The sequence below is a fragment of the Plutella xylostella genome, chromosome Z (genome assembly GCF_932276165.1).
Source record: "Plutella xylostella chromosome Z, ilPluXylo3.1, whole genome shotgun sequence".
Classification (NCBI taxonomy): Eukaryota; Metazoa; Arthropoda; class Insecta; order Lepidoptera; family Plutellidae; genus Plutella; species Plutella xylostella.
Window position 1 is genome coordinate 11,358,700 of NC_064012.1, and position 22,977 is coordinate 11,381,676.

Genomic DNA, 22,977 nt, shown 5'->3' on the forward strand with positions numbered 1-22,977 from the left:
TATACAGTTATAAATAGCTTTATAATATTACATTATTTTGGCACTAGCGACAGTGGCGCCATTATACTACCGGAACAGTTAAATTAAGTACCAAGTTTTGTTATTTAATTAAAATAACCATTTTAAAAATATTATTAATATGTAGTAATTATAATCTAAATAATTAATGATTTTACGGGTTGTTTTGGATTATATAATTTTAATATTTAGAATATCCAGATACTGTTAGCGTTTCCATTTCCGCTTAGATTACGATACTTTTCAAATTGTTGGGAGTTCTTATAAAACTAGATGTAAGGGCCGAGAGAGCCTCACTCTTTACTGCACCGTCACCTAGACATTTAGTTAAGGGGAACCTCTGCCCGAAAATAAAATAAAGTGAATGTGCCTGCCGTCTATATTTTTCGCCATCCTTCGCCACCTGTTATACTACTTAAATATAAATGCTACCAATATTCGCACAGCAATAGTACTTAATGCAAGCATGGTCTGTGACCTAAACTTGGAGGTGTTTGAGATTAAAGTTTCATTACTTATTGGAAAACTAATTAACCTTAAATAAAAGATTCATTACAAATAGGATTCCGACAGTTTTACAGAAACCCTTCAACCTATCATTAAATAAGCACCACTTATGTATTTACAAACTCAGGAGACCATGACCACTCGAAACTTAACCTCAAAACTCAAGTTTAGTGACAGTAGGAATGGAAAAACAAAAAGCGACCTGTCGGCGATTACTTCAGCCTTATAGAGGCGTCGAGCCTAATGGTTTCTCCGTTTAGCATTGGATTCTCGATGATGCTCTGGACTAGAAGTGCGAATTCGTTAGGGTGGCCGAGGCGCGAAGGGAACGGGATGTTTGACTCGAGCTCTTTGATCGCTGGTTCTGGCAGCTGCTCCAGAAGTGGTGTGCGGAATAGACCTGGAATAAAGAGTTTAAATCGTTATTGAGTTATACATACTTGGTCAATATGCCAACATTGGTTTAACTTTAGGTAACTAACGAATTTTTATACTGTAAAATGATGATGCCTAGATCTTTAACCAAAATAAAATCTAAAAATAAGAAGAAACAGAAAGGTTTCATTCGCAAGATTCTTTAAAAATGAAAAATACACCGCAAAATGCTCAGGCAAAATGGGACAACTAACGCCATCTTTTGGATTTTATAGAAACTACGTTCACTTTAGCTATGAGCAATAAGTACCCACTATGTTTATTTCACCAAAGTGTATACTGTATACGAATAACAATGCATGCCTATTTGTAATATGGATTAAGAAGTACATACTGTTATTATAATATGTGTAAGAATGGAGTTGCCCTCAACAGACCTACTTTTATACCACAATACATAAAGTGGAGTAAAATTACTTGATTACAGAGTGATTGCTGTGCCGAGGGAGCCAGGTTCGATCCCCTGCTAGGGAAGGCATATATTAAGGCGTCTCATGGATGCTAAATGTTTCTATCAGTGATATCTTCAATCTACCTGCCAAATGCCAACCATGGAGTTTATGACCAAAACCCTGTCTTGGAGGAGGGTCATAATATGTCTTGCGGAGTGGACTATTCACAACCATCTATGTATGTATGTTAAATAAAATTATGTCATAGTTGTTCTAGAAATTACCTGGTGCGATAGTGACGACCCTGATGCCCTGCTTGGCCAGGTCCCGGGCTATCGGCAGCGTCATGCCGACGACACCCGCCTTCGAGGCAGAATATGCTGCTTGCCCGATCTGAGGAAACCATTGACACCAATATAATTACTTTCTTCCTTTTTAGGGTTCCGTAGCCAAAATGGCAAAAACGGAACCCTTATAGTTTCGTCATGTCCGTCTGTCCGTCTGTCCGTCTGTCACAGCCGATTTACTCGGAAACTATAAGTACTACAGTGATGAAATTTGATGGGAATATGTGTTGTATGAACCGCTACAAAAATATGACACTAAATAGTAAAAAAAAGAATTGGGGGTGGGGCCCCCCATACATGTAACTGAGGGATGAAATTTTTTTTTTCGATGTACATACCCGTGTGGGGTATCAATGGAAAGGTCTTTTAAAATGATATAAAGTTTTCTAAAAAACATTTTTCTTAAAGTGAACGGTTTTTGAGATATCAGCTCTCAAAGTCGTAAAAAGTATGTCCCCCCCCCCCCCTCTATTTTTATAACTACGGGGTATAAAATTCTAAAAAAAATAGAGGTGATGCATGCTAATTAACTCTTTCAACGATTTTTGGTTTGATCAAAGTATCTCTTATAGTTTTTGAGATAGGTTGATTTAAGCTACGGAACCCTTTGTGCGCGAGCCCGACTCGCACTTGGCCGGTTTTTTTTCTTAATGTGTCGGCGTCGAGAAGAAGAGCGACTAGAGTCTAGAGTTTGTCATTGAGGGAAAGGTTTAGCCAGTAAAATAGTGCCAGAAACTGATATGGCCTTCTTTATTCATTTAGGGCCACTTGCACCAACATATTAAATCTAGATCTAGTGTCAAATTTTATATGGTTTCTTAAATCGAGATTTGACACTAAATCTAGATTTAGGGTCACTTTTACCAAACGTTAAACGTAATTAAACACAAACACACACGCACTCACGCCTTGTACTAATGTACTCCCTTGCGGGGTAGGCAGAGGTGCATTGCTGCACCCACTTTTCGCCAGAGTGTTATGTTAGTCCCAATGTAATAGGGGGCGGGCCTATTGCCATTTTACGGGCACATCCAAGACCTGAGAACAAATATCTGTGTTTAAACAAATATCTGCCCCAGCCGGGAATCGAACCCGGGACCATCGGCTCAGTAGTCAGGGTCACTAACCACTACGCCATTCGGTCGTAAACGTAATTAAAATTGTATTTAAATCAAATTTTAAATACATTTTGCACGGACTGACAGACGTTTGACAGGCGACTAAATACCTTTAGCGTTTGGTGAAATTCCACCTTAATATGTTTCTGCAAGGGACCCACAGGGAAAAACATAATCTCTTATCTGTAACAAAGCTAGTTTTTTTGGCACCATCTTTAACCTGTTTTACCATTTAAAAAACCCTCTTCTAAAATAAGTTGCAATGCAATTTTGTCATCGGACTTTTCGGTTCCATGAGAGAGACAGGTGCAGGTACTTACACCCTTACAAAGAATAGAATAGAATAGTGGACACTAACCTGTCCATCATAAGCGGCAACACTGGCTGTGTTGATGATGACGCCCCTCTGTCCGTCACCGTTGGGTGCATTCTTGCCAATCATGCCAGCAGCCAGGCGAATCACATTGAATGTTCCTATAAGGTTCACCTGGAATATTTAGATAAATACATTGTTAGATTATTACGAAATACAGGATATTCTATATTCTTTGCAGTTTGTTAACGATATATTGACACTATACTGCATATGGTATACTGGTTAGTAATATACAACTGATAGAACATGAACCATAGCTATGTATTAATATCTTTTTTTTTTGTATAGCCTACTTATTTTCCCACTGCTGGGCAAAGGGGAGGCCTTTCATCTTCCATTAATATCTAAATTATAATAATATATTAAGATGGTAATAACATCAGCTTATCAACAACAACTTACATTGACAGTATTTTGGAACATTTTGAGGTCAAACGGGATGTCTTTCTTGAAATTGTAGACTCTGCAGGCAGTGGCGACCCCAGCACAGTTGATGGCCACATCGAGGCGACCAAACTTATCCCTTGTCACTTGCAAGGCATTTTTCACATCTTGCTCAGATGACACCTATAATGAAATATACAATAGTAGACATCAGTGAGGAAGTATGTAGTATAATATCAGTGAATTTCTTTGTAGATTGAATATGTCAATCCAAAATGATTGTGTTGTATGAACCATTAAATTTGTCACTGGTAGACATCCTTTTTATATTTAGTGTTAAATACTTTTAGGTAATATTTGTGTATACAAGTTGGTAGGTCTTTTTTGTTCATCATTCATTCTATTGTTATACCTTTAAATTGTGCTGTAAGTTTTCCTAAAATAAAATAAATAAATAAATAGTTGAAAAGCTAATGCTGGTTAATAATAGGAGGTTGGCTAGAGAAATTGCACAGGATGGATTGCCCACCATTTATGTCTTATTTTCCAACATAACAGGTTTTCAATCAGTTTATTTACTTCTGATAATGATTTAGAATACAGAGCGGTGGTAGATCAGTTGGGTAAGAGCCCGCTTCTCACGCAAGAGATGCGGGTTCGAATTCCGGCGCTGACATGTACCAATGAGTTCTTTTAACTTAAGTACAATGTATACCATTGATAAATTAACTTTAGTACAACTCACATCAACGGGAACAAATGCAGCGTCCTGACCCAACTGCTTGACAAGTTCCTGGCCCCCACTGGAGGGCAGATCACAGACCACCACCCGGCCGCCTTGCTTCAGTAGCTGCTCCACGGTGGCCCTACCGAGGCCAGACGCACCCCCCGTTACCAAACCTACTAGGCCCTGGAACGTTTAAGTGTAGGGAGGATTATTCGACTGAAAAATGGAAGGATTGCTAATGATGCTGAGACCATAGAGAACAATAATTTAATTGTTGGCTGTAGAATATAACCCCTTCTCTGGCTAAAATTAAGTATGAACCTGGATTAATTGGTCGGAGCACCGCAAAACGTCATCTTTTCTGAGTGTTATTTTAATTATTAATCTATCGTAATTGATGTTATAATAAAATGAAATAAAAAGGGGAAAGTATGAATCGGGATATTATTACAAAATGTAACTAACCTTAAACATTTTGAGGTTATTCAATTATTTCAATGCAAATAGGGTGTGTATGACTCCAATGAACTGGAAGAATGATTTACGTGGTAATAGATAAGATTTACATAACCGTGTATAAACTTATCTAATATACATTTCATTTAAATAAACAAAGTGGTAGGTAAATAAATTAACTATTTCGTTTTTATTCTGAGTCCGAACTACTCCGAACGTTTGACATGTATGTATTCTGCTCTGTGTTTTATTCAGATTTTGTATCTTATCTGTAACGTGTTTGCCAATCTCTTGCCAATGTTATAGTCTTTATTTTGAGAAAAAATGAATTTGTTCCGTTTGTTGGTTCCGTGACAACAACAATAAAAACAGAAAGATTTTTTTACTCATTTTATTGAAGATATTTAAATATACTTATTCTTATTACCTATAAAAATACTTTTTACAACAGAATATATTATCGTGGCTGTTTGATTTTATGGTAAGTGCCCTTCATAGTATGACGGAATATTAAAAAACAGAATAAAAAAAAAAACAAAAAAAAATACATGAACTTGGCAAGATTTGGCTATAATTAATTTTTGTAAGAATTTATTTACTTATAATAAGAAAACCATTTCGCCGTAAAACAATTATTTGTTAGGATTTTAAGCACGTTTTTTTACTTATGTTGATCTATTTCTCTTGTGGTTCGGTGTAATGTGTTTGTCGGGACATTATTACTACGCTACTTGCTGCGAATTATAGTAAGTTTATTTACCTACTTTCTTTCATATATTTCCTATACTTATTATTTATTTGAATAAACACTGGATTTTGCTTGAAGCTTGTCAGTCATACTTCTACTTTTTTTGGATAATTATACGGTTCACTAGGGTGCCACTAGGTAATCGTATGATTTAATAAGTAGGTAGCGACGCATTTGTTAAAGTTGTAAGTATATTTTATAGATGTATTAAGTATTAATTAATTATAACCGTGCGTGACCATCCCAGTTCAAATCAGAACCTATTAGATACACACTATTTGACACACATACATATACCTACTGTAGTTTTCTTATCTATCCACTTTGGCTATTTACTTACAAAATTTATAGATTTTGCCCCTTATAAGTTAGATCCCAAATTCTAAAATAATTACATTACAATGTATCCATATTTGACATGAAATAAATGGACCACATTTTGTAGTAGTAATTTGTTGTTGTGTTAATGTTTTAGAGGTCACTTAAACATTTAAGGAAATGCTGCATGAATGCTGTTTTAGGCATAAGGTCACCTATTGTTGAATCATCAATATCATAGTTTACCATGCCATCCAATGCCAAACACTAATGGAAAGTCAAAAAACAATGAATAAATAAATAAAATGCCTGTGTCCTAGTTAGTTTCTCTAGTTAGGAACTCATTCCTACTAAACATACTAGAATTTTATTTGTGCAGGCACCAGATAGATACTTGTAAGCATATTGCTATTATAAATGTAACTTTTAATGACCATGGCGAACTTTTCTGTGGTGAGCATGTATATTTGCTTTTTATCTAGTTGTTACTTTTCAATGTTGATGTTATTTCTTCATTATTATAGCTTAGACTCATAAAAATGAATACTATAAACATATTCTTATTCATAAGTTAGTATTCTAATTGGATTGCTATTAGAGGATTCAATCCTGTGATGCCGGATATATTTGTATACCAAAAATGATGGGACAAAAATATGAAAAGTATCCCAAGATCCAATCCTCTAATTGTAATACACTGTAATGAACTGTATATGATATAGTAATAGTCAGTGCATTCACTGTGCACAGTGACTGACAGATCTTTATTTAGCGCCTTTAAATGTCAAATACCATTCATTGATGATCAGTGGAACCAACAGTGGTACTGGGTACACAAATAAAACAGAATTAAATTAACTTAATTGTACACTATGGGTGATAGTGAGGAATATTGTGACTAAATTGTGACTGCTAAGTTAGATTATATCCTGTTTTCTCTTATTATTTGTGTAAGTAGCTTCATATCATAATTATTTTTGAATTAATTACACAAATAAGTTTTAATTTATGTCTTGAACATAATCCAATTTTATTTGTTACAGAAGAACACCATGACCACCAACAATATAAATGTATTCATCAATAATTAAATCCAATCTAAATATCAATTAGAAGAGACATTTTATAAAATATTAGACATCCTAAATATGGTTCTTTAAATTCTAGTCAAAATCCCAAACCAGTATACATTCCAGTGATTGTGATGCTTAAAAAAATAACTGCTACTTAATGTACCACAAAATATTTCAAACTAAACATTTAATTTCTTTTTAAACTAATTTACTATAACTAGTCAAAAATAATGTTAAATGCAATAAACAATACAATTTATATAGTAATTTGAGCAATGATGCATTGCCTGGGGCTATTCTTCAAACACCAGTACTTATAGTAGAAGTAAATAAAATACTAAATATGGAGAATGTTTTAAAGCCACCTGAATCTGAAATTGAAAACACTGAAGTATCAGAGAGTCACAATAATGGGCAAAGGGACTTAAGTTTAACTGATTCGTCCTTAACTGAAAGTGCATATTCACCTAGTTCAGCTTTAGAAAATCAAGTTTTACAAAGGCTTACAAGTAGTGCAAACCAAGAAGCATCTATAAGTGGAATATTGCCACATACAAACAGAGAGAATGAACAGGCAGGGGAACAAAGCAAGCAACTCTTTAAACACCCTGCAGATTTACAAAATAGATCATCTAAAGAAGAAAAGCAAAGGCAAAATGAAGAAATTGTCACATTGGAGTCATCTTCCCTATCCTCCGAAACTGGGTCTTGGGAATCTGTGTTTCCAGTCAGGCTCGCGGAAAAACAAAAGGATGCTTGTACAGCTTTCATAAATAATGAACGAAGTAGCGGTAGTGGCGAAAGTAGTGCACCGGTGCTTAATAGAAAACCAGCAGTGGTTAATTTGTCTAACGATCCAGATGCTGTTCTCGTTCAGAGATCACCTTTTAAATCTACTTCGTGTTTCATTGACGCCGCCAGTCTTGTGGACGACGATGATGTGATTCAGGTACAATCTGATGATGTCACTCTAGTTGGAGCTGACGTATTACCGGCCCCAACGCAACCGCTAGCTTGTACTACCGCAAAAAATGATCTCAGTCCTCTGGATTGGTCAGAAAGCTATGATAATGATGATTCGTTAGAACAACTCGACAAAAAAGATCCAGATTCCCTCAAAAAAGATATGTCTCCAACAATCTTTGACATGACGCCAGTTACAGAAGATTCTTTAGGTGGAACCTTTGAAGAAGCAGCCCAAAAAGAAGATGCTAAACAAAATGAAGAGAGAGACAAAGAAAAAGAAGAGTCTTTCCCTGTAACATATGAATATAAACATATCACCCCTGGCTACACGAGAATCATGACGTCAACTCCACATAACTCCCTTGGGGCCCCTAAAATTAAAACTTTAGATGTAGAAGACTGTGATAGTGACAGTACTGTTGTAAGTGGAGAAGGATCAAGTAGTCATTACTTCGACTATTCTTCAGGAGGAACCACTAAAGATGACCATGTCTCACAGCCCTCGTCCCAGCCAGGAAGCTTGTTATCAAGGAAGAAAATGCAGAACATCCCTATTGTATCTTCCGCATATAATCCGACTACAAATGTATTTAAGACCTCACCACCAAAGCCAAAAGTATCAAATGCTTCTGCTTGGGTGGTAGATATGTCAAGTATTGAGGATGACTCCAAGCCTGCTGTGCCAGAAAACAGGCGGCCCGGGGATCGCATGTGTGAAACGCTGAAATCAGAAGAGAAACAAAGGAACCATGACTCAGGGTGTAGCCGCAGCTCTGTCGACTCCGACAGCAGCGAAAGATCTAGCCATAAGTTTTATATAGACCTATCAAGTTTACCGGACCACTCTCCTCCAAAAATCGATAATTCTAAAAGTTTAAATGAAAAGAAAAACATATTTTCCATGTATATTGATCTCGGCGAACAACCTCCAGTTAAGGAAATGCCAGCCAGGCTTAGCTCCTCTCTGAATGCAAAAAGGAATGCCCAATCCGCCAAAACATCTCCGAGGCCTAAAGCAAAAACCAATAGCTCTCTCAAAACTAATAAAAACGATATCGGTGTATCGAGCAGCTCAACTCCGTCGCGATCCGTCAAGAAGACCGCAGACACTCGCCTCGCCACCGCTGAACACGAATCACCAAAAGGCTTCTCACTATTTGAAGAATACGAAAATCTATGCGCCAACACGGAAATAAGTATTTCTGAAATAATAGGTCTACCGGAAAAAGTGACTAAACTAGCTCCAAAGAAATCCCCTAAATCTGATATTGGAAATGAAAAAGACGAAAAATTACAAACTAAAACGTTATCAGCGGTGACAAAACAAGTGCAAGCGAAGGAATCCAGCAAAGAGGTGTTTGTGCGGCTTTCCGATTTAGACAAAAAGAGGCTTTACGTGGAATCAAGTGACACAATCTACGAGCATTGCGTGTCCGACATTCGGATGACGAGGTCTATCCCTGACACAAACTGGGCGGACCCTTCGCACCACGCCGTCAACTCGAGGTCCATCGAGGTGATCAGTTCGTTTCACTCGGAGAACACTTTGAGTTTGAACCGGTTGTTTCCTCACTTGAAGAATGAGTTCAGTAGGAGCATGCCAAGCTCTCTCGCCAGTCGCACGCGGTCACCCATGAGGCTGTCCTCAAGTAATGGCGAAGTGGAAGAGGTCATCTCGGACTTGTCAGAACTAAGCAGCGTGCAGAGTAGCTACCATCGGTCTGTAGTTGGTAAGTTTCGTTGTGTTTATTTATCACTCTGCAACATAACTGCCTGTATGAATTTTGAGCTGGTTCATTGTTACCACTGCCGCTCTCTTACTATTATCAGCCCCTATTCGTCCTGTGGACATAAGCCGCTCCCAAAGAACGCTACAACACTATCCTCATCCCTCCTCATCTAACCACTTCCGGCTACTTATCCCACATCTTGATCCTTCGGACCGGATGTCGTCCGCTTCTCCACTTATCTGTCTAAAACCATGCGTAATTTGCAGAGAAAAGCACGACAGACGACAGCCAGACTTCAAGCCTGATCGGCAACTGTCAGTCTCGGCTGGGAGAGGATCTGCTCCGTATGTTTCTTGAAGAGATCGCCCCTGACGTCATCGTCGAGGTCAGCGGGAAACGGTTCAAGGCACACAAGTGTATACTGTCCTCGAGGTAAGTTATCAACTGTTCTTTTTCATTCCCTCTACTCCTTCGAGAAGTCTGGGGCTGACTTGTATTTTTTTGTGGTTAGGGTTTTGTTGCTTTTTTGGTGGTATTCGGATCTATTGGATTACCTACCATAATCCTACCTAGTGCGATGCGCCACGACAACCATACTTGAGCCCGATTCTGACTTCGAATCTTTTATCGAAATATCAATTTCTATCTAATAAAACAGCTTCAAACAGTTTTATAGTGAAAAATCTTTTCGTACGGTCAAGCACTAATAAAACTGTTTCTTTCCAGGTGTCAATATTTCGCCGGCATCCTCAGTGGCGGCTGGGTGGAGAGTGCTGGCAACGTCATCGTCTTACCACCGTGAGTAATTACGCCGTGATTCATCACACATCACACCGAAAGCCATTTTTTATAAAGCCCATAACAACAAAAAACGTTATGGAATTTGTTTAAATGTAATGTACTTTTGTTTTTTCGTTGCTCTGTGGCTTAGATTTTTTATAATGCCGATAAGAGTTTTTATACATACTTATAGGTACTGCCCATATCTGGTCAAAGACCTCGCCGAAGCTACCATATTTTTTCACCGTTTACTGATACTGGTTTACAAGTAGGATAAAGTAAAAAACATCGTCGAATATAGATAGAGTTTATTATTCCATCATAAAGATTGTTAGTTGCTTAGCTTACCGAAGTGTCTAGATTTTACAGTAGCTTTGGTACCGCCGAATTTTACAGAACTTAATTAGCTTAGGTCTAGCCCCAAAATAATGTAGTATTCTGAATAGAATCTCTTGACCTAGGTCATTGGGCCAAGTATTTATTCCCGTTTAACTCTGCATTGATTTTCCCTGACCACTGTTAGTTCTGGCATATGTTTGAATATGAATAGCCTTTCCTTGTTGAATATGGATAAATTCACCATTCGGGTGGATACATTCTAACAAGTACTTAATAGTTATCTTTAATACCTTTTTGTTGCCTTTAAATAGCTTTATTAGGTATACTAATATGTGAGTAGAATATAAATTCTACTTTTACATACAATCTAAAAATAGCCAGGCTGAAACAGCAGGCAAGAATACCGCCATGAATCTTCTAGCTTAGCTTTTTTTTCTATCTAGGGGAAACATCTAAAACTGGTTCCTAGTGGGTTGGTTGATAATGATGATCGATGACGAATAATTTTGTCACTTGTCGATATAATATTTACCTACAATGTAGGTGTAGAAATGTCATGTCTCTTGCCTTCCCAGGTTTTCCTTCAACGCTTGCTCAGTATCTATCTACATGTATATCGACTTGACTTGTGCATTTCGCGCTATACCACATCTACATACCCCTCTCCCCACCAGGTTCTCCTACAACGTGGTCCACTTCGCGCTTTGCCACATCTACATAAAGATAAAGATAAAGATAAAAATTCTTTATTCGGTACACCACACAGCACACACCAAAAATCCACAAGAAAAAAAAAACACAAAAACAAAAAAAAGAAAATAACAAATAAAAAACCTTATATAATATAGACTTATAAGTAATAGCGGTGTGTGTTGTCCAGCACCGAAAAGGCCCGCGCCTCAGCTTACACCGCTTCAAGTGATGTGGCATCCACCCACCTGACGCGGCACTGATTTTCAGTCGCGTCCTTCCGTGACATATCGCTCTCTCCACCATGTTTCCTACAACTACAACCTATTACACTTCAAGCTATGCGGCATATTCCTACATGTTTCTTAACTTTTGCACTTTACACTATGCCACATCGACTTACATGTCGCTCTCCCTTACACAATATCACTGCTCTCCCCACCAGATTCTCCTACAACGTAGTCCACTTCGCGCTATGCCACATCTACCAACATATCAAGATGCCCCTATCCCCTCCAGGTTCTCCTAAAACCTAGTACACTTCGCGCTCTGCCACATCTACCAACATATCTACATGTCTCTCCCCCCACCAGGTTCTCCTAAAACCTAGTACACTTCGCGCTATGCCACATCTACCAACATATCTACATGTCTCTTGCCTTCCCAGGTTCTCCTACAACGTAGTACACTTCGCGCTCTGCCACACCTACATATCCCTCTACCCACCATGTTTCCTACAACCTATTACACTTCAAGCTATGCGGCATATTCCTACATGTCTCTTAACTTGTTCACTTTGCGTATGCCTCATCGATCTACATATCTCTCCATTAAACACCCCATGCTCTCTACCCACCTGGTTCTCCTACAACCTAGTACACTTCGCGGTATGCCACATCTACATGTCTCTTGCCTTCTACCAACATGCCCCTCTCCCCATCATGTTTTCGTAAAACCTAGTACACTTCGCGCTATGCCACATCTACCAACATATCTACATGTCTCTTGCCTTCCCAGGTTCTCCTACAACGTAGTGCACTTCGCGCTCTGCCACACCTACATGTCTCTCCCACCAGGTTCATCTACCACCGTACAACCTAGTACACTTCGCGCTATGCCACATCTACCAACATATCTACATATCCCTCTCCCCACCAGGTTCTCCTACAACGTAGTGCACTTCGCGCTGTGCCACATCTACCAACATATCTACATACCCCTCTCCCCATCAGGTTCTCCTACAACGTAGTGCACTTCGCGCTGTGCCACATCTACTCGGGCGCGTCCCGCATCCCCGACTCGGTCAGCATGGTGGAGCTGGCCACGCTCGCCGACATGCTCGGGCTCGAGGGGCTCAAGGAGGCCATCATGTTCACGCTCAAAGTCAAGTACTGTCACAACTTTCATAAGGTAAGCAAGGGTTCAATTGACTATGGTTTACTTAAGAGTTTTGCATCGACTAATACGTCTTGCCGTAGAAATCTAGCCCCCTGTTTGTTTGATTGTTAATTGACAGAGAGGGACAAAACAGTTCAATAGCTAAAACGTCCTATAACTTTTTAAAAGTTAAAGTATCGTAATTCTAAATTTGTGCACTTTGTAAACCTAAAACTATTCATGTAAAAGTTTAAATGTTAGTTGATTGTTAATGTATGCAGGACGACCGAATGGCGTAGTGGTAAGTGACCTGACTACTGAGCCGATGGTCCCGGGTTCGATTCCCGGCTGGGGCAGATATTTGTTTAAAGACAGATATTTGTACTCAGGTCTTGGGTGTTGATATTTATATTTAGTATCTATCTATCTATGTATTTGTGTAGATATATCAGCTGTCCGACACCCATAACACAGGTTCTGCCTAGCTTGGGGTCGGATGGCCGTGTGTGAGATGTCCCCACATATTTATTTATTTAATTACAATTTATGTTGTGATAAAGGAATTTCACCTTTTGAGTCGAAACTTGTGTGTTTCAAAGTAACTTTTAACCTTGTTGTTAATTTACAATACTACATATTTGAGTCTTAATCTCTACAGAATGTAATGAATAATACACACTTGTATTCCCCACAGCCGTGTCAAGTCTGCACAGCCGGGGTGCTGGAGTGTTTCCCGCTGTCGTCCGTCTACGGGCTGGACGAGTTGTACCTCAAGTGTCTGCGCTGGATCACCAAGCATTTTCATAAGGTATACATACATTGCTCGCAATATACTTCATCATTGAAACGTTCTGTCTACTGCTGCATAAAGGTCTCTCGGAAGGAGGGTCACAATACTATCTGTATGACAACAAAATAGTTTAAACATCGTTTAAAGGGTGTCGATCTTCTGCCTTCTTTATCCCACCAAATTTAGACGAATACGTTTTATTGCCAAAATATTTACCCCTCTTGAAAGATTGTAGTTGATTAGCTCATCGAATTTTGGTAATTTCTATAAGTATAGGTATGTTTGTGTGCAGTAAAGAATCTATCTATCCTACCCCCTCAGGTGTGGCCGACGAAAGCCTTCGCCACTCTACCCAAGGAGCTGCTAGACAAGTGCTACCAACAGCACATCGTGAACATGAGCACGGATACACTGGTGGACACCGTGTGCGGGTGCGGACTCACAGGTATAGAATATTATGACGTGTAAATTGTTAAATTTATAATAAAGGGTAGAAATTGAATATAATATTAAAGATTAGAATATAATAGATGTGAGGGGAAAAGGCGGACGGGGAAAGGGATAGTCAACTAGATAAAATGAGCCGGTTTACCTTGGTTGATTGATTTTAGCCGTGCGGGGAATAGTCGCTTAAGAAATCGTCACATAAACGAAAAAGTTTTATCTCGTTGCTACATTACATACCTGATTTTTGTAGACATCATTAAGATGATGCTTTAGTAAGAGCTTTAGTACAAGTCAGTGTCTACCAAGCTGCTTATTCAGTTGCACTCATACAAATGCTCACGACTGTAATCTTCGAAGGGGTATTCAGAGATGACTCAGCCACCCGCTTTTCGCTGTAAATTTTATTCAGGTGAGCTGTATCACCGATTTTAATCAACCTCAACTAAAGCCTTCTAGCGTCAATCTCTTCATAATCAGCCTATAGCAGTCCACTACTGGACGTAAGCCCGCCAAAGCGCGCCACTGTTTGCGATCTCTTTCCGTGCCAATCTACGAAACATAATAACTTTCTCGTACACCCACAGAGGCCGCCCTACCCAGCACCCGCTGGGCAGAGACTGTAGGCCGCCTCTGCCGGCGCCTCCTAAACGCCGCGGCTCACTATACAGCGGCGAGACTCTCGAGCGTGGTGAGGTTGGCCTTGCAGCGAGCCCCGCCGCCCGCCGCCGCGCAGACTGTCGACGACTGTGTGGCTGCGGCTATAGAGTGGGCACCACCGAATGAGGCCTGCAGGTAACTAAATTTTATCGGAAGGGATAGACCCGTTTTGACAGCTTTAAAATGAATTTTTAGGTTATAAAAATACATTTTTCTTTCATCCTGAGTTATAAATAAAGAAATAACGCGTCGGTAATAAACAAAAGACAGTAGAGCGCGTCTAGGGTTCGCTTCGCCTTAGAACGGTTTCCTATAAAGATTGCCGGCTATCAAGCGCTATATTAGTTACTCGCGGCTCTCGAGCGTGGTGCGGCTGTCCTTGCAGCGCCCGCCGCCGCGCAGACTGTCGACGACTGTGTAGCTGCGGCGATAGAGTGGGTACCGCCGAATGAGGCTTGCAGGTAACTTACTGACCTACTGTAGGTATTATAATGTACCTACCAAAGCCATGACAAATCTAGCCATTGTAAGCTTCGGCTTAGAAAGGTTGAGGATTCCTGCCTATCACGCGGTAAAGGCGTGAGTGGGGGCGTACTAAGGACTACTAAATAAAAAAATAAATAAAAGGCGGGCTTATTGCCAAAAAGCAATTTCTTCCAGCCAACCCTTACTAAATTCTCAAGTGAATATAATAAACAAAATATAAAAGAATCCGCAACCGTTTTTCCTACAAATAACCTAAAGTTCTATTTGAAAACAAAATTATTGCCTCAAAGGATAAAGTTATAGCAAATACTTTCATTTAACAGCATATTAAACTCACTCTCTTCATCCTTCTTACAGAGCGTACGCGTTCCTTTCACAAATGACGAAAGACCTGAAGAACCAACAGAACCCAAAGCCGGACCTGGTCACCAACGGAGACTTCTCAGCCAAAGGCAGCCTTCTGTGGTCCCTCGCGAACCACTGGCGTATCCGATGCGAAGAGTCCATAGTCCGCTCAGCCCCGAGAGCCATCGACACTCAAGCCTTCAAAGAACTACCCGCAGACTTGAGGAAAAGGCTACGAGACCTAGGCTGCATTATCTACGGGTCTGGACTAACAGCGTCCATATCTCCAGTGCCTGATAAGAAGAGGACTAAAGCTCAGATAAGGGCGTCTAGCAGAAGTCAGGATATGGAGCAAGTTAGGGCCAATTTCGTGCCCTATTCGCCCGCCCCGCCGGTGCAAGGGTTAAACAGGCCAAATCAGAGTAGGTTAAGGGTTAGTGCGGTGAATGCTCCCAAGATCAGGACGACTAAAGCTCAAGAGGAAAGGGCTCGGTTCAATATGGCGCAAACCACGCACTCTCAGGAGCGACGGAGCAAGACTAATCGATATGAGAACACTAAGCCCCGGTGAGTGTCTTTGGTTTTTGTTAGCCTTCAGGTATACTGAAATTTAAGGATAAAATCTAGTTAATGTACCTACATTTTCTATAATCTTAAACTTATAGGTTAATCATTATAACTCTCCCACAAATCGTTTATCTTACGTTTTTTCTTACAACCAGTTTTAAAAGTTGCAATGAAACCCGCAGGTACCTAGAACCACTGAACAAGGACAAGGAAAGCGACGCAAAGAAACTCTCATCCAACCGTCTCAACGTGAAGATGATATCTTCTACGGAATCTTCTAGAAACTCGAGCCCAGTTCTCAGCCGCAACGTTCGTGCCAGCCGCATCAAGGGAAGACCCTCCCAGGATAGTCTAGCATCTAGACCGAAGACCTCAGAGCCATCTACTGAAGAGCTGAGCGAATCACAGAACAGCAATAAGTATGCCACGTACACGAAAACCAAGCACAGCACTGGGTCCGCTGAGTGTAAGTATTTTCAGTTTTTAAATTGGGGTGTCATAAGTTTGTGTGTCTGTCTAAGTGAATCGCATTTTTTTGTTTGATAGTTTGGAAGTCTCAACTGTTTTGGTTATACGGCAGAAGGTAGGTATTGCACTGACAGTTGAAACTTAGAATCGTGACAAAATGCAATGGAATATGTAAATCAAAACTCGTTTAAATGATAATGTGTTGAAGGTGAACAATGAACAAAGCTATTATTAGTGGTGTGTAATAATTGAACACAATATCCATTTCCAATCACTTAACGGCCCCTATAATAATACTTATTAAAGTCAACATAAATGATAGTTCGTTTACAAATGCAGCATGCGGCTTAAGTAAAAAACTAAGTGTAAACGTATTAATGTGTTTCAACGGTGACGGTACACGCAATGCATTTAATTAACTTATCATTCTTTACTTTCACTGTTGTTTGTTATTGTGTGCAATGAATGAAAATGGTTCAATGCGTGAAAATACGTATCAGATAAGATTTTAATAGGTCGCGGGTGCGAATCCTGACATAGCTACCAACCATCTTTTCCATTAAGAAATTGAGTAGATATGTGTGATGTGTTTACATCACACTCTATAATTTGAAGTAGACTTAACAGGATCATTTGCTCAGTAATTAGACACTGTAGAGGCTATTAAAAATTACTCTATACTATTTAAAATATATTTGGCTGACACTTTTGTGTTGTTTCTAGCATGCTCGCATTATTTCCAACACCCAACTATTTGCATTCCAGCCGTGAAGTCGTACAACCACCCGCGCCCTCCTCCGCTGTCGCTGACCCAACGAGGCAACGGCGTCCGCACCAAGATACCCATCTATCAGAACCACTTCCGCAACCCGGACAAGACCCAACCCGTCCTGGACAAACCGACCAACAAAACCCAGGACAGAAAAGTATCCGCCTCACTCATGATGGCCACCAAATCAAGCTCCGCCAAAGTTGTACCCAAAATGGACAAGAAAACAACCAAGCAATCCAACAAACATAAAGGTAAGACCAAGAATAATGTTAAGCTAGACGAGCCCAATCCAGCAGCCATACCAGTGATGGATAGATCAGGAACCTTTCTGAAGGATGAACCCACTTTCGGTGATAAGACTACTAATATCGACGTCGCCCAGTGAAATGTAAGAGTGATGTTGTTGACGTTGTAAGAGAGAAATAATTGTATAGTTTAATGTCGTTTATCATTGACATTTTTGCAATATCTTGTATAGCGTAGGTAGTATTCTTATAGTATTATACAGTGGCTTTTTATTTGTGTGACACAAGGTTTGTGAGCAAATCGTGTTATATTTAAGCCGTAAGTATTTGTATAAAGCTAAGCTAAGAGCCCCCGCACACTGGCCACTTAGTGGCGGCCACGTAGTGCGAGGGCTCTAAGTGTGGTTGCCAACTTGAATGCGTTATAGCTATCCTAACACCTTTGCTTCCTACGCAACTAGTTGCAAAGGAGGAATACTAATTCGTTTTCATAACTGTGGCAATGCGAAAGGGTTTTTTGGAGGATCAGTTCTATATCACTTACCATACTCATGATGACTTACCAATGTAGATGGACTTTAAGAGCCCTCGCACATTACGGCCACCAGTCGCCGCCACTAAACGCGACCACCAGTAGTTCGGCTAGACCACTACACGCCGCCACCAGTGGCAGCCACTAGTGGCCGCATCAAGCCACCAGTGGCTGCCACTTGCGTCAGACACTAGCTGCAAGTATCTCGACAGAGGTAGACGTGTGTTGCCCAAGAATGGACGCACTCTTGATTTCGCTATTGTTGCTTATTATTCTAAAACGTAGAAAACGGCGCCGAATTCAGAACCATCGACGACCAATTCATCGGCGTCACTGGGTACATCCAATTCTGACATCACGCAATAAAAATGGACAGCACAAATTGCTGTTCGAAGAGTTAAAATGTTATCCAGATAAGTTCTTCAAGTATTTTAGAATGAGCGTGAACGGTTCTACCTTTTTTGGCATAAGATTTTTTTGCCTAATCTCGTATTGCATAGTAACGTTTGGTCAAAGTCTCGTTACGCCGAAAATCGTATGGCATAAATCTCGTTTAGTAAAAAGTTATTTCGCATAACATTGTTTAGCCTAATAATGGTATGGCCAAATCTTGAATAGCCTAATAATGCTATGGCATAGGTTTATACAAAGTAATAATATTCGTTTGGCTTTAATTTTGACGGAGCGTCTCCCTACACAGCGCAAACTGGTGCCTTGTATTGTTTCCGCTGTTTGGAAAACGCTCCGCTCCGCTTCGCTGCGCTCCGCTTTGGTTTTGATGAACATGTGCACCTAACACGCTCCTCCTCGCTTTGCTCGTCGTCGCACCTATTTTTAGGTTTCGATCTCATGGGGTTTGTAATAATTATATTGGTCGTTAACTTTCGATTTTTTGATCATACAATATCGTGATTTTCGGGATGTAGGAGAAAAATACCACAATTTGTACATTTACTACATACTTGATATATTATTTATTAAGATAACATTAGGAGAAACAAGATTATACATAGGTATAGACGAACATAAATTTGAGCAAACGAAACTTAGGTGTTTAAAGATTGTGCCTAAAGAGTTTTAGACGAAACGAGCCTTATGCCACATAAGTCTTGGCAAAGTGATGTTTCGGCCAAAAAAGTTTAGACCATACGAGTTATGCGAAATGAGTTTTGGTCAATAAAGATTATGCCAGATGAGCGGAACCCGCGTGAACTCATTCAATGAATTACTTAGCGTTTTGCACGATGACCTCAAACATCAAGATACACGCATGAGAAAAAGCATCTCTCCAACAGAAAGGCTGGCTATAACTTTAAGGTAAGTATCATTCATTCGTATCATTTTGCTTCTATTAGTTTGCGACTCACGTGGATTCTAGAACGTAAAACAAACAATTAAAAAAGCCAAATTGAAATAGAAATTATTTATTAATGAGAATTGAAAAATCGCAAACTAAATCAAGTTACATATCGCAGATATACAGTTTTTATAACAAATACACATTTACTTTTACATAGTCAGTTGTCAAAAAGATGTTCATTTATATCATCTGACAAAACAGAATTCATAGTATTATCAGATGCAGATGGCGAGGTAACGGAAAAGTCATGCTCAAAATTTGATTGATATCCCATAGAAGGTGGACGCGAAGCCGATTGATATCCCAAAGCAGATGGACGCGGAGTCGGTTGATAACCCGAAGTAGATGGTTGCATAGTATGGTATGAGCGTGGTTCCTGAAATGATGATGTGAAATATCCATGTTGTTGATTCTGTGATGTTCGCATATACTGTTTATATTTTTTTAGTACCATCAATACATCGGTTTGAGCATCCAATTTAAATTCATTGGGTATTTGTTTAAAGTGCGGGACCAAGGACAAAGCAAAGTTATGGTCAGCGTCTTCTTCATGCTTGTTAGAATGACGAGATTGTAATTGTTCTGAAATACTAACAAGTATATCAGTTTCTGCTTGAATGTCTTCATTATTTGTCTTGTTCTTTTTTGGCCTTTTTCTCTCAGTCGCATCGTGTACCTCGTTCGGTAATGGGCTGGGATCACGTCGTGTGTCAGCCAAGTTTTTTAAAAAAGATAGTTGTTGATAATATATATACGGCTTGCGACTCGATGATGCAGATCCACTTTTAACGCTCATTTGTTTAGAGTGTTCTCTTTTGAAGCAGTCACGAAGGCTTTTCCATTTTCGCTGCAACTGGGATGCTGAAACATAAAAATAACATAATCAAAGGTTTCTAATCTGTTCTTTTTGTTGCAGGTACCTTGCTACTGGTTGTTCATTTGGTGATTTTGAATTAGTATATCGATGTGGTGCGTCAACTGCGAGATTGATTGTAAAAGAAACATGTAAATTGATCTATGCATCACTTCAAGATATCTGCGTACCACAACCAACTGAAGAGATGTGGAGTAAAATAGCTAAGGGGTTTGAAGAATATGCTAACTTTCCAAATTGCTGTGGTGCAATTGATGGAAAACATATAAGGATTATTAAGCCTCAAGATAGCGGATCCTTATATTATAATTATAAACACTATTTTTCCATCGTACTTCTAGCTATCTGTGACGTGAATTATAAGTTCACATTTATTGATGTCGGCTCTTATGGGAAAGCTTCAGATTCGACTATCTACAAAGAATCGAAATTATTCAAAAAATTGGAAGACCAATCCCTGAATTTACCTGCACCAAAAGCAATTTCTAGTAGTTCTGGTCCTGTAAACTACTGTTTTGTTGGTGATGAAGCTTTTGGTCTTGCAGAACACATGTTGAGACCTTATTCAGGAAAACACTTGAATATTGAAAAACGACGACGAATTCGACGACCGAATGGCGTAGTGGTTAGTGACCTGACTACTGAGCCGATGGTCCCGGGTTCGATTCCCGGCTGGGGCAGATATTTGTTTAAAGACAGATATTTGTACTCGGGTCTTGGGTGTTGATATTTATATTTAGTATTTATCTATCTATGTATTTGTGTAGATATATCAGCTGTCCGACACCCATAACACAGGTTCTGCCTAGCTTGGGGTCGGATGGCCGTGTGTGAGATGTCCCCACATATTTATTATTTATTTTATTTATTGAAAAAAGAATTTTCAACTATAGGCTTTCTCGAGCCAGGCGTCATATCGAGTGTGCCTTTGGGATATTAGTGAATAAGTGGAGAATACTACATCGACCATTGAATGTGTCAATAGATTTCGCCGAAGACATCGTGAAGGCCTGTTGTATACTACACAACTTTGTTCGTCAGAGAGATGGATTTAATTTCCATCATACATTGACTGTACCAGGACTTCACGATATCGATAACGCCCACGTGCAATCTCGTCGTTCATTAAACACCAGAGATATATTGAAAGATTATTTTATTAGCAACGAGGGAGCTGTACCTTGGCAAAATAATAAAATATAATAAATATATAATAATAATGTAAAATAAAATTGTCCAAAAACTTACCTGCTTTGTTTTTTTCCGCTACATTTTTTTCACTAAAATTTGGAATAAATTTTAGGCACAATTCCTCCCAAGCTTCAGTTTTCTTACCCCTGTCGCTATACAAATCTGACTTTAAATCCCAAATAGCGGGTCGCTCTTCGACATCGGAAATAAAAGCGTCTACATCAAAATGAGGAATCGGATCCGTGGACATCATGCACGTGCATTCAGTACGCAGCTTACAACAAGACTAGACCCGGGAGACGGGATTGGGGAGCGGCGCGCAGGGGTGGGAAGAAGCCGGCAACTGTGGCCGTGTATGCGCACGAGTCGAACGACAAAACGCAGCCACAAGTAGCGAGCGCGCTCGACTCTCGCAGCTTGTGGCTCGGACGCGGCCACTCAAGCGCTCAGTGTGCGCCGATTCTATATAAAATGTATGAAGAAACGCGTCCGCAGGTTGTGGCGGCCACTAATGGCTGAAGCGTGGCCGCCACTAAGTGGCCAGTGTGCGGGGGCTCTAAACAATCATACAGTAAAGTCATTTAATCTCTCTGCCCATCTTCCTGTAAGGTACCTACTATGTCATCTTGTAGTCACACAAATAAACGGACACGATTGCCAGTCACGCCATAAATGTTGCTTTTCGTAAAGTTTAAGGTTAGTACTTACTCATTAATTTTGTAAAATATATCTTCACATTATATGCTTTTTATAGTGCATTTATAATAATGTAAGTGGATTTGATAATTTAAGAGCAATAATGCAAGAACAAGCGGTTGTAAATGCCTAAGCGAATGAGTTTATTACTTAATTCATCATTTTGAAGCGTATGTTATGTTATTAAAAATAACTATAAATGACATCCTTATACTTAACTTTACGCAGTTTATCAGAGATTTTTGAATCAATTAAATACAAATAAATTTGATTTATGTTTTTAAAACTAACATGCATATAAAAGTTCATAAACAATCAGCAATAATTTTAATAGATATTATGTTCTTAAAGCTATTATATTACAGAGATGATCTAAGCAGTATTAACCAAAATGTACGGTGGTTTTGATGGAGCATTTTATGTATAAAACATATATTACAACTCGTTAATGTGCCTATTAAATTATTAGAAAAGTCGTGGTTGAAATATTTTTGAGTTTATTTTCGCTGCGCTGTTTTTTTTCTATACATATACTTACCCATGACTGGGTAATATACATACGTAGTTATATATTTATTTTAATTAATCCCGTGTGCTATTGAATGTATCTATAAAAAGAGCCTGGAACCTGTTTATGTTCTGTAAATAGAAAAGTGATGATTTTACTTTATGTGATTTTAATAATCTTAAGGTTATTTATTTAATTCATTTATAAGATTTAATTTTAAATTTTACGGCTAGATGTATAGGTAATCCATGTATTATT

The 22,977-nt window shown here is 39.3% G+C and overlaps 3 protein-coding genes across 3 annotated transcripts; 2 read left to right on the forward strand and 1 right to left on the reverse strand.

The window, feature by feature from the left end:
- Positions 1 to 478: 478 nt before the first annotated feature.
- LOC105381601 (3-hydroxyacyl-CoA dehydrogenase type-2) lies at positions 479 to 4,961 on the reverse strand. Its single transcript, XM_011551369.3, has 6 exons — positions 4,770 to 4,961; positions 4,323 to 4,487; positions 3,596 to 3,760; positions 3,176 to 3,304; positions 1,637 to 1,745; positions 479 to 925 (listed from the first exon to the last, which is right to left on the reverse strand). The coding sequence occupies exons 1-6, from the start codon at positions 4,776 to 4,778 to the stop codon at positions 738 to 740; spliced, it is 765 nt and encodes a 254-aa protein (XP_011549671.2). The 5' UTR covers positions 4,779 to 4,961; the 3' UTR covers positions 479 to 737.
- A 337-nt stretch (positions 4,962 to 5,298) lies between these two features.
- Positions 5,299 to 17,899, forward strand: LOC105381629. The gene is made up of 11 exons (XM_048632748.1): positions 5,299 to 5,506; positions 6,870 to 9,595; positions 9,862 to 10,027; positions 10,322 to 10,393; positions 12,637 to 12,814; positions 13,476 to 13,589; positions 13,893 to 14,016; positions 14,603 to 14,810; positions 15,519 to 16,073; positions 16,256 to 16,539; positions 17,307 to 17,899. Exons 2-11 carry the CDS (start codon positions 7,243 to 7,245, stop codon positions 17,696 to 17,698), a joined length of 4,446 nt encoding a protein of 1,481 aa, XP_048488705.1. The 5' UTR covers positions 5,299 to 5,506; positions 6,870 to 7,242; the 3' UTR covers positions 17,699 to 17,899.
- A 1,402-nt stretch (positions 17,900 to 19,301) lies between these two features.
- LOC105398844 (protein ALP1-like) lies at positions 19,302 to 21,571 on the forward strand. Its single transcript, XM_048632890.1, has 3 exons — positions 19,302 to 19,407; positions 20,367 to 20,949; positions 21,192 to 21,571. Exons 1-3 carry the CDS (start codon positions 19,361 to 19,363, stop codon positions 21,525 to 21,527), a joined length of 966 nt encoding a protein of 321 aa, XP_048488847.1. The 5' UTR covers positions 19,302 to 19,360; the 3' UTR covers positions 21,528 to 21,571.
- The last annotated feature ends 1,406 nt before the right edge of the window (positions 21,572 to 22,977 follow it).